This window comes from Tamandua tetradactyla, chromosome 21 (genome assembly GCF_023851605.1).
Source record: "Tamandua tetradactyla isolate mTamTet1 chromosome 21, mTamTet1.pri, whole genome shotgun sequence".
NCBI lineage: Eukaryota > Metazoa > Chordata > Mammalia > Pilosa > Myrmecophagidae > Tamandua > Tamandua tetradactyla.
In genome coordinates, this window is record NC_135347.1 from 47903094 (window position 1) to 47915785 (window position 12692).

A 12692-nucleotide genomic window follows, 5' to 3' on the forward strand; every position below is an offset into this window, starting at 1 on the left:
AAGGGTATCTATACTAATATCAGACAAATTCAACTTCAAATGCAAAACAATTAAAATAGACAAAGAAGGAGAGTCTGTACTAATAAAAGGGACAATCCATCAAGAAAACATAACAATCATAAATATTTATGCACCAAGTCAGACTGTCACAAAATATATGAGGCAAACACTGACAACATTAAAGGGAGGAGACACATCTACAATAATGGTTGGAGACTTCAATACACCACCACTGTCATTGATAGAACAACTAGACAGAGGATAAAAAAAGAAATAGAGATTTTGAATAATAGGATAAATGAACTAGACTTAGACATTCACAGAACATTGCACCCCACCACAGCAGGATATAAATTTTTCTCAAGTGATTATGGATTATTCTCCAGGCTAGACCATATGTTGGGGCAAAAAGCAAGTCTTAATAAGTTTTAAAGGATCAAAATTATACAAAATACTTTTTTGGATCTTAATCAAATGAAGTTGGAAATCAGTAATAGGTGGGGAGGGGAGGAAAATTCACCAACATGTGGAGGATAGAGAACATGGAAGGAAGGAAGAAATTACCAGAGAAATCAGTAAATATATCTTGAAGCAAATGAAAATGAGAACACACTACATCAAAATGTATGGGATGTAGCAAAGGCAGTGCTGAGAGAGAAGTTTATTGCCTTATATGCCCATATTTAAGAAAAAGAAAGAGCAACAATCAAAGAATTAGCTGCTCACCTGGAGGAACCACAGAAAGAACAGCAAATTAACCCTAAAACAAACAGAAGCAAAGAAATAACAAAGATTAGAGTAGAAATAAATGAAAATTCAGAACATGAAAATAGCAAAGAGAATCAACAAAACCAGAAGTTGGTTCACTGAGAAAATCAATAAAATTGATGAACACTTAGCTAGGCTGACCAAAAAAAAAAGAAGCAAATAAATAAAATTAAAAATGGAAAGAGATATAACTGATGACCCTGCAGAAATAAAGGCGATAATGAGAGGATACTATGAACAACTACATGCTAATAAACTGAACAACTTAGATGAAATGAACAACTTCCTAGAAAAGCATGAACAGCCAACATTGACTTGAGAAGAGATAGAAGACCTCAACAAACCAAATACAAGTAAAGGAATTGAATAAGTCATCAGAAAACTCCCCAGAAAGAAAAGTTCAGGACTAGATGGCTTTGCATGTGAATTCTTCCAAACATTCAAAAAAGTTATTACCAATCCCACTCAAACTCTTCAAAAAAAAATGAAGGGTGGGAAAGCTACCTAACTCATTCTATGAAGCCAACATCACCCCAATATCAAAGTCAGGCAAAGATACTACAAAAAAAGAATATTGCAGACCAGTTTCTCTAATACATATAGATAAAAAATCCTCAACAAAATACTTGCAAATTGAATTCAGCAGCCCCCTAAAAGAACTAAACTCCATAACCAAGTGGGTTTTATTCCAGTTATGCAAGAGTGGTTCAACACAAGAAAATAAATAAATGTAATACACCACATCATTAAACCAAAGGGGGGAACAACATAATCATCTTAATTGATGCAGAAAAGGCATTTGACAAAATTCAGCAGCCTTTTTTTTATTGTGGAATTTAATGTGTATTTTCTCCTCCATTTTCTTAAACTTTTTTTTTAATTGTATAATATAACATATGCACAAAGCAAATAAAGAAAAAAACAATAGTTTTCAAAACACTCTTCAACAAGTAGTTATAGGACAGATCCCAGAGTTTGTATGGGCTACCATACCATCATCTCAAATTCTTCCTTCTAGCTGCTCCAGAACATTGGAGGCTAGAAGGTATAAATATTTTTTTATCATCACAATGGACTTTGTTGTGAAAAATACATATACACAAAAAAGCAATACATTTCAAAGTACAGCACAACAATTAGTTGTAAAACAGATCTCAGAGTTTGGTGTGGGTTGTAATTCCACAATTTTAGACCTTTACTTCTACCTGCTCTAAGATACTGGAGACTAAAAGAAGTATCAGTATAATGATTCAGCACTCATACTCTTTTGTTAACCCTACCTTCTCTGTATAACTACGCCATCACCTTCGATCTTTCTCCAATACCTTAGCACTGTCTCCAGTACTTTCTCCAGTACCTCTGCACTACCTTTGCCATATTCCATAATTTCTGATATATTGTATTCTCATTTTAATTCATTTCCAGATATTTACCAATTTCTCTTATAATTTTTTCTTTGATCCACTGATTGTTTAACAGGGTGTTATTTAATCTCCATGTATTTGTGAAAATTAATTGGTGGTTATTGACTTCCTGCTTCATTCTGTTGTGGGTAGAGAAAGTGCTGTGAATAATTTCAATCTTTTAAAATTCATTTAAACCTGTTTTGTGACCCAGCATATGCTCTATCCTGGAGAATGTGTCATGAGCATTAGAGAAGAATGTATATCCTGGGGTTTTGGAGTATAACAATCTATATATGTCTGTTAGGTCTGATTCAGTAGTATATTTAAGCCTCCCTATATTATTGTTGAAATGACTACTGCACCCTTCAGTTTTGCCAATGTTTGCCTCATGTACTTTGGAGCTCCTTCATTGGCAGCATGAACATTTATGGTTGTTATTTCTTCTTGGTGAATTGTCCCTTTTATTGTTATGTAATGTCCTTCCTTGTCTCTTAAGACATCTTCACATTTAAAGTCTATGATGTCTGATGTTAGTATAGTTACCCCTGCTTTCTTCGAGTTATAGCTTACATAAAGCATCTTTTTCCATCCTTTCACTTTCAATCTATTTGTATCTTTGTGTCTAAGATGAGTCTTTTGTAAGCAGCATACAGATGGATCATATTGTTAATCCAGTCTGCCAAATTGTATGTGCTAGTTTGAAAGGATTTATTTACCCTAGAGAAGCCATGATTTAATCCTAAGAAATCTCAGTGGAGCAACTGTTTCTCTTAATCCCTATTCAGTACTATAGGTTGGAAACTTGGTTGGGTTATCTCCACAGAGATGTGACTCAATCAATGTGGGTATTAAACTTGATTAGATGCAGACATGTCTCCACCTATGTGGGTCTTTATTAGTTTACTGGAGTCTTATAAAAGAGGAAATATTTTTGGAGAAAGCTGGAGATTCTGAAATAGCAGAGAACGACATAACCATGAGAAGCAAAGAGCCCACCAGTCAGCAATCATTGGAGATGAAGAAGGAAAATGCTTTCAGGGGAGGTTCGTGGAGCAGGAGGCTTGGAGAGGAAGCTAGCAGATGACACCAAGTTCACCATATGCCTTCCCACTGAGAGAGAAACCCTGAACCTCGTCGACCTTCTTGAATCAAGGTATCTTTCCCTGGATGCCTGAGATTGGACATTTTTATAGACTTGTTTTAATTGGGACATTTTCACGGCCTTACAACTGTAAACTTGTATCTTAGTAAATTCCCCTTTTTGAAAGCCATTTCATTTCTGATATATTGCATTTCAGCAGCTAGCAAACTAGAACACTGTATCTTTTAATTGGTGAGTGAATTCTGCTAACATTCAAAGTTATTACTGTAAAGGCAGTTCTTGATTCTACCATCTTTTCCTTTGGTTTTTATTTGTTAGTTCTATATATTACTTTCCTTATCTCTCTCTCTTTATCATTTACATTGCCCTTACTGATACTTTTCATTTCTGTGCCATTCCCCACACCTCCCTGTCCTATCTTTTTTTTTCAACTGACAGGATTCCCTTTAGTATTTCCTATTGGCCAGATCTCATGTTAAAAAATTTCCTCAACATTTGTTTGTCTGTGAAGATTTTAATCTCTCCATTACTTTTTTTGTTTTGAAAATGAAGATGTAAAACTGCTTTTATTCATAGATGATATGATCTTATATAGAGAAAATTCTAAGGAAACCACCTCCCCCAAACTAGGAAAACTAATAAACAAGTTTAAGAAGGTCACAGGATACAAAAGCAATGTACAAAATCAATTGTATTTCTATACACTAACCCATAATCCAAAAATAAAATTAAAAAATAAAATAAAATAATATCCACTCTCAATAACATCAAAAAGAATAAAATGCTTAGGAATAATTTAACAAGAAAAGTGCAAGACATAGTCTGAAAACTACAGAACATTATTGCAAGAAATTATAGAAGATTTAAATAAATGGAAAGACATCCCATGTTCATACACTGGGAGACCAGGTATCGTTGATGGCACTGCTCCCCAAAATGATCTAAGAGTCAATACAACCTCTCTCAAATCCCAATTAGCTTTTTTGCAGAAACTGACAAGTTGATCTTAAAATTCCATGGCAATGCAAAGGACCCAGCCAGTCCAGGCAGAGGTCTCACACTTCCTGATTACAAACTCACTGCAAAACTAGAGTAATTAAGTTGTGCAGTACTGGCATAAGGATAGACAAATAAATCAATGAAATAGAATTGAGAGTCCAGAAATAAATTCTGACATTTATGGTCCACTGATTTTTGAAAAAGTTTACAAGACCATTCAATGAAGGAGAAAATAGTCCTTCCAACAAATGGTGCTGGGACAACTGGATATTCACACTCAAAAGGATGAATTTAGACCCCTAACCTCACATCATACATAAAAATTAACTCAAATGGATTATAAACTGAAACTACAAAATCCTTAAAATATAGGAATACATCATCAGGACCCTGGGCTAAAATATGGTTTCTTAGATAGAACACCAAAAGCACAAGTAATAAAAGAAAAAGATTGATAAACCAGATTTCATCAAAATGAAAAACTTTCATGCCTCAAAAACAAATCATGAATTCATTCTGATACTCCAATTAAAATTCAATGTTATAAGTTTTAAACTTACTTAATTTTATAATTGTGTATTTTTTCTCTTACACCAGAAATCTTGGTTCCTAACATTGGCCTAGTTACATTTGTTTTATTTTATTGTAAAGTGTCAAAAATAACAATACTACCATTATTAATATAACTGAATGCAATTTGAGATTTCTTTGTTGTTCTTCTTTCCCTTAGGATATAGCCCGCTAAGAAGGATGTACAGTCAGAACACTCTTATTTAAAGATACTAAAAACAATTCTTTGTGTGGCTATACCATGAACTTGGTATGATTAGGTTCATTTGTTTTCAATTTTTAAAGATTGTTTTGTTTTCCTTTTCTGATCTAATTTTGTTTCATAACTATATAAAATACTTACATGATTCCAACCTATAGCTAAGAAACATTCAGAAAAGTCTAGCTTCCATTTCTCCCCTCTGGCCAATCCCACCCTCCCTTTATAAGTAAACAGGTTATTAGTTCTCATTGTTGTTTGTAAACACAAGGAAATAAGCATACTCTATTTTCCTTCTTCCTTACATTAAAGGTAGCATATTATGTACTCCTCCCACACCTTGCTCTTTCCATTTAATATATTTTGTAGATCACTCCACGGCAGTATACAGATATCTTCCTCAATTCTTCATACCGTTGCATAGCAATTCATCATAAAGCTACATCATAGTTTATTCAACCAGTCCTCTCTAATGGGCATTTGCCTTGTTTTCAGTCTTGCTATTGCAAAAGCTGTTGTAATAGCCTTATGCATGCTTCATTTTATATTTTTGACACTGAATCTTTGAGATACAATCCTAGATGTTGGATTGTTGGTCAAAAAGTAAATGCATACATAATTTTGCTAGAAATTACTAACGTCTTCATAGGGATTGTACAACTTGGAATAGCCATTTAACTTTTTTCCCCCATTTCCACTCTTGTCCATGTACAGTTCATTCTCCTTCAGCAGAGTAGTCTTATACAAACTGGATAATATTATTCTGCTAGATAAAACCCTTTTGTGGCTTCTCATTGCATTTAAAATAAAATCCAATTCACTCACAGGACCTACAAAAACTAAAATGGATCCTGTCTCTCTTTTTCAGTTAGAAATAGACTTGGCTATGAGCAACAAAGACCCAAATTAACACTGGCTTAAACAAGGTAGAAGTTTACTTCTCTAGCACATTAAGCCTGAAGGAAGGTTGTCCAAGGCTGGCATTGGGTTCAGCTTCATGAAGTTCTCCCAGGCCATTCTCTGCCATCCCTGAACCTGGCTTTCGTCCCCATGATCTAAGGGAGCACCTAGAATACTAGTCATTACGTCAATTCCCAGGCAGCAAACATGGAGGAAGGGGTGAATAAAAAAAGTGGCAAGGGACAGAGTCAGCTGTTTTTTTAAAGAAGATTCCTGGAAGGTCTACTTAACATTGGCATTTACATACCAAGGGTCAGAATTTAATCATGACTATACTAACCAATGAGGATGCTTGGCTGGAAAATGTCATCTTTATTTTGGGAAGCCAGGTGCCCAGACCAATGCTCGGAAAAAAGTGGGAGATGTAACACCAAAGAAGAAATCTCTGCTGAATGATCTTTTCAGTTTCATCTCGAATGCTTCAAACACACAAATTCCCTTTGTTCCTCAAATTAACCAAGCTCTGAATTTGTATTAAGGTTTACGCTCTTGCTATTTCACCTCTCTAGCACATTTTTCGCCCTCTCTTTACAGGACTCAGCTCAAATTCCACTTTTTCAGAGTGTTTCCTTCAGTCTGTGTGAAGTAGTCCCGAATGCAGCCACTTTTTTCCACACTGTGCTGCCTTATTTTCTTCATAGAATGTATCGCAATCTGAAATTCTTTGCCTTCTTCCACTAGAATATAATTTCTATAGAATAGAGACCTTGTTTTGTCTTCTTTAAAACTGTATCCCTACTACCCAACACAATTCTAAGCACATAGTAAGAGCTTAATATTGGCTGAATAAATGAATGAATAAGTGTCTGACTCCAAAACCCATGCTGTTTTCACTACCTCTGCTGCCCCTTGTATATCTGGAATAATAGCTTATTCCAGGAGTCAATCTTTGCTTTTGGAATGACAGTCTATTAAAGTCACTTTCTTTCAAACAAGATTTTTTAAAACATTGTTTCTAAAGTAAAGCAAAATCTTTCTATGCTCAGTAAGTAAAAGGAAGAGATTTACATATAACACCTCCAGCAAGTATCTTAAGTTGCTTGATATCATGGTTTTCCTCTGTACAATGGAAGCACTGTTTGAAATTCATCCATTTAATATGTAGATGCTTATCAATCTCTGTGTGAAACACTAGGGACTAAGGTTTAAACGAGATAATTCCTGCCCTCAAAAGGGGCTCATTGGTGCACTGCAACTTTACAATTTTTATGATTCTATACAACTGTTGGTTTGTAACCTCTGTGCTAGAGAAAAAGCCTCCTACTTCCCACACTTAAACATTAAGGGATTTGTGAACAAGACATTGATGAACACACTGCTTCATTTAAAAAGTAAATATTTAATTCAGCATTGCAGTAAGAACTGAACAGATGCAGATTAATGGCTTAAAAAATTGTATTTTAATCTCTAGTTTCCTGTGGATGGGATTTTGATTGCCGGTTCTCTACATCAAAAGAATGCTAAAAAATGTCTTTAGAAGACAACTTCCCTAAGTTGAGTTTTTGATATCTCACAAACAGTGTGGACAACCAAAGCTATAGGCAGAGCCCCCAGTCTTGGGGTTTGTTCATATGAAACTTAACCCCGCAAAGGATAGCTCAAGTCTATTAAAATTTAGGCCTAAGAGTCACCCCCAAGAGAGCCTTTTTTCTTTCTTTTTTTATTAATTAAAAAAATTAACAAACAAAACATTTAGAAATCATTCCATTCTACATATGTAATCAGTAATTCTTAATATCATCACATAGTTGCATGTTCATCATTTCTTAGTACATTTGCATCAATTTAGAAAAAGAAATAAAAAGACAACGGAAAAAGAAATAAAATGATCATAGAGATAAAAAAAACTATACATACCATACCCCTTACCCCTCACTTTCATTTACCACTATTTCAAACTGAATTTATTTTCACATTTGTTCCCCCTATTATTTATTTTTATTCCATATGTTCTACTCTTCTGTTGATATAGTAGCTAAAAGGAGCATCAGACATAAGGTTTTCACATTCACAAAGTCTCATTCAGAAAGCTATATCATTGTTCAATCATCATCAAGAAACATGGCTACTGGAACACAGCACTACATTTTCAGGCAGTTTCCTCCAGCCTCTCCACTACATCTTAAACAACAAGGTGATATCTACTTAATGCGTAAGAATAACCTCCAGGATAACCTCTCGACTCTGTTTGGAATCTCTCAGCCATTGACACTTTGTCTCATTTTAAAGAGAGCCTCTTTTGTTGCTCAGATGTGACCTCTCTCTCCAGCCAACACAACGAGCAGTCTCACCACCCTACCCCTCTCTACATGGGACATGACTCCCAGGGGTGTAGATCTTCCTGGCAACGTGGGACAGAGATCTTGGAATGAATGAAGACTCAGCATCAAGGGATTGAGAAAAACCCTAGAATGAGCTGAGACTTAGCATCAAGGGATTGAGAAAACCTTGACCAAAAGGGGGAAGAGGGAAATGAGACAAAGGGTCAATGGCTGAGAGATTCCAAACAGAGTCGAGAGGTTATTCTTATGCTTCAAGTAAATATCATCTTGTTATTCAAGATGTAATGGAGAGGCTGGAGGGAACTGCCTGAAAATGTAGAGCTGTGTTCCAGTAGCCATGTTTCTTGAGGATGATTGGATAATGATACAGCTGTCACAATGTGACTGTGTGATTGTGAAAACCCTGTGTCTGATGCTCCTTTTATCTACCTTGTCAACAAAGGAGTAGAACATATGGAATAAAAATAGATAATAGGGGGAACAAAAAAAAAAGAAGACAGAAATCTCTCTGAATGGAAGTTTAAAGGATCCAAAAGGTTTACAGGTTTTAAAGACCCAAATTAGAAGTGTTCCATATTAGAGATATCTCATTTGAATCTCTAGTTGACCTAATAAACATCATAGAGGAAAAAGGAAAAAAAAATGATGACCAACAAACTAATAACTCAGCATTTTCAAGAAGCTAACATTCCAGATCATCATGACACCCGGCAGCAGCTCATCCATTATCAGCCTATTTGTCTTCTGGATCCTTCTTGGCTTCTCATCTGGGCCATCCAAAGGCACTGTGACACAAACAGATACAGAGATAGATGCCCATTTCCCCTGCAGTCCCCCTCAGCATAGCAAGTAGACAATCAATGAGAAAAAGGTATATAATCCATAACTTATAGTCTACGCAAGGCCTCACTCAATTTGAAAAATTCCCAGTTCTGTCCAATATGCCAATACTCCAAGAAGGTAGTTATGACACAGAGTCTTTATTTTTCCATTGGTATGTGCTGAAACTACAGCTGTTGGAACACAAATAAATCTTGTGGCTGATAAATGAATTCTGAAATATCTATGAGAGTGTGAATAAAAGCAGTCCATAAATAAGTCAACTTCCTCCTGGGTAACCTCTGCAGGTGTTTTGTGGACACTGTCCCACAAAGCTTTTGCATCCCCTGGATGTATGGCATAAGCGATATCCAGACTCTGAGGGCTAAAGGGTACAAACCAAAGAAATTCAGTAGGCATAAAATGGTCCATTTTGCATGTCAGCCACATAGCAGTCATCCAGGTAAGAATAAACGCACTGATTGCTAACGGACTGAAATAGCAGTCAAAGGTTTTCTGAAACCAGGTTCCAATTATGGCTGTATTCGACTATGCTCTGTTTACAGGAAATGAGGGTAGCCAGGTGCAATCTTCTGCAGCAGTCTCCAGAAGCCTATCTCCAAACATACATCAGAACCAACCAGTCCATTACACATTCCCTTCTGTGTTCTCAGATACAACTGAGATTTTGGCAAAATTTGTACAAGGAATGCTTCAAGGTCCCTGTGTGTTCCTTTCAGTTCGAGGAGGGGAGGGAAAGTCACTTTGATGTTAAAGTCTTCTCCCACTTCCACAGCAGGTTCTTTTTTCTTTTCAGCAGAAATAAATGCACTCAGAAATCTAGAATACTCTTTGAAATTGGTGTAAGAGAATCTACTTAAGGGAATTAAACTATACAAAGTCCATTGTTTTTGCAGAAGAAATGCAACCTTTAGAATATCAATATCTTCCTGCAATTGTGAACACTGGGGAATTTTCCTTCTAGGTAAAGTCAGGACAAGCGAAGTCAGCTTCCTGACTGACTCTATTATTTTCTGCAGAGAGATGGCACTTTTGAAGTAATCTTTAAGCCGTGAGGATGCCCTTTGTCTAGGAGTCAATTCAGATGCATCACAAGGATCTGTTGTCAACAAAATGCCGTGATGACACTGTCACCCATTTCTGCTTCGTGAATCGTTCTTCAGGTCTGGATTCAAAACTATGTCAAAATTAACTTCCTTGAAGTAAAAACGTCACCAAAGTGACAGCTAAGTGACAGCCCAAACAACCCCTGGACCTCCCAAATTCCCTCTCGACAAGCAAGTTCATCAGAGATGCAAAACTCTCCCTCACTTTTGAAGGACAATTTTGCTGGATAAAGTATTTTTGGCTGAAAGTCTTTTTCTTTCTGAATCTTAAATATATCATACTACTTCCTTTTTGCCTCTGTGGTGCCTGTTGAGTAGTTTGAACCTGGTCTTATATGGTTTCCCTTGTTTATAGTTAATCACTTTTCTCTTGCTACTTTCAGGACTTTCTGCTTCTCTTCAGTATTTGAGCGTCTGATTAGTATGCATCTTGGAGTGGGTCTATTTGAATGTAATCCATTTTGGGTCTTTGGGCTTCTTTGCTTCACATATTTATGTCTTTTATAAGGGTTCGGATGTTTTCCCCCATTATCTCCTCAACCACTATTCCTAGCCCTCTACTGTTTTCTTCTCCTTCTGGCCACTGACGATCCTTACATTTGTGTGCTTTGTGTTGTCCATCATTTCCCTGAGTTCAAATTCAAATTTTTCCATCTTTTTTGGCCATTTGTTCTTCTGTGCATTTGAATTCAGTTGTCCTGTCCTCTGGTCCACTTATTTTTTCTTCTGCTTCTTCAAATATGTTGCTGTGTCTCTGTTATATTTTTTATTCAGTTTACAGTATCTTTCATCTCTCTGAGATCTACTGTTTTTTAATTTATTCTTCCAAATTCTTCTTTGTGCTCTTCTAGTGTCGTTTTGATATCCTTTATGTAATTAATCATCCTATTGAATTTATTTAGGAGAGTTGTATGAATATCTTTGATGAGTTGTTCCAAATTCTGTGTCTCCTCCGGTGTTTAATCTTGTCATTTGAGTGGGCCATATCTGCCTGCATCTTTAGGTGCTTTGTGATTTTCAGCTGGCTTTAAGGCATTTGATTATCTGGATAAGGTTATTCTGAAAGTTGATTTCCCTCTGGTTTTGTATTTGTTTGGGTTTGCATTGAGTTGTTCTTGGTTTGTCAGTAATTCCCTGCCAAGCCTCAGTCCAGATCTCAAGCAGAATATGCAACTCGATTTGAAGATGTGTTGAAAACTAGGCAGATAGGCAGTTTGCCAGGATGCACTTTCCCCGTCTTCTCAGCAGATGGTGGGCTTGGACCATCTCTTCCCCTGAGGGATGGACCATCTCCTCCATCCTCAGCTGGATGGAGACCTGGTGCAATTCCAGCCAAGGCTGCTGGTCTCCATGCACAGGGTGGGGGGTAGAGGTGGGGTATGTGCAGTGTGCACCTCAGCAGAGAATCTGTTTGTGGACCTGGGGTCTGGTGGTCACCAGGCTCGTGAGTGGGATGAACTTGGGCTGTGGGTCTGGGCATTTCAAGTGCCCCTGCACTCAGCTAACCTGGAAAAGCCTAGCAGTTCAGCTGGGCTTGGCATGCTTTCTGGCTGTGCCTCTCTGCCCATGCACACCTGGGGGCTCCAGGCCTCCACAGTAAAAGGGAAGGCTTAGTGGGACCCAACAAGTCTCTTTCATCAACCAATTGTCACATGGGCTCCAGTCTATGTCCCCTTCTCTTCCTCCCAGTATCTTCCAAAAAGCATGGCATCCACAGCGGCCTGCCTCAGGGTGTGGGGCATCACTATGCACTGGCTGGAAGGTCTGTGTGCAGGCAAACAAGTCTGCTGGCTTCCGGGTTCCCCATGGGGCTCCTGGCTGTAGGGCTGAGTGGGAAGATCTCCCAAGCCAGCTGCAGGCACAGGTAGCTGTGCAGGGATCTTCTGGGCCTGCTCCCTTCTGCTTGCTGCTGATTGCACCAGGTGGACTCCCAACTGAGCACACTCGTCTCGTTCTCTCCGTACTGATTCCTCTGCTTTTTCATCCAGGACTTGCCTACATAGCGTAGACGACCCTCTCTGTCACTTGCACTCTGGAACTGCTTTTCCAGCCATTTTTCTGTCACTTTTCTAGGTGCTCCATGGAGCAAGGGTGAACCCAGCCTATCCTTCCCCACCATCTTCCCTGAAATCTGCCATAGCTTTTTATGGGAGAATATTTCTCATATTCAAGTGGGGCATTTGAAATCCAAAGTTGAGAAATGGTCTGGACAAAAAAAACCTAACTAACCCTCTTCTCAGTGTTACTAGTAAAAGCTAGCTAAGTTGGCAAAACCATTTTTCTATTTTTTTCATTAATATTCTATACGATAAAAGTTATATTTAAAGGCATGAAAAGGATAACCAAGTAAAATTTTGCACTTCTTGGTGGAAATTATCATCATCATCATCCCATCAACAACCAAAATAAAGACAACAAGTTTCCCTTGAAAATGTCCAGATTTGGGGGATATAGATTCAG

At 37.4% G+C, this 12692-nt stretch overlaps 1 protein-coding gene across 1 annotated transcript; it reads right to left on the reverse strand.

Moving 5' to 3' along the window:
* Positions 1–9192: 9192 nt before the first annotated feature.
* LOC143665205 (centromere protein L-like) lies at positions 9193–12351 on the reverse strand. The gene is made up of 3 exons (XM_077138665.1): positions 11985–12351; positions 9802–10225; positions 9193–9262 (listed from the first exon to the last, which is right to left on the reverse strand). The coding sequence occupies exons 1-3, from the start codon at positions 12349–12351 to the stop codon at positions 9193–9195; spliced, it is 861 nt and encodes a 286-aa protein (XP_076994780.1).
* Between the last annotated feature and the right edge of the window lie 341 nt (positions 12352–12692).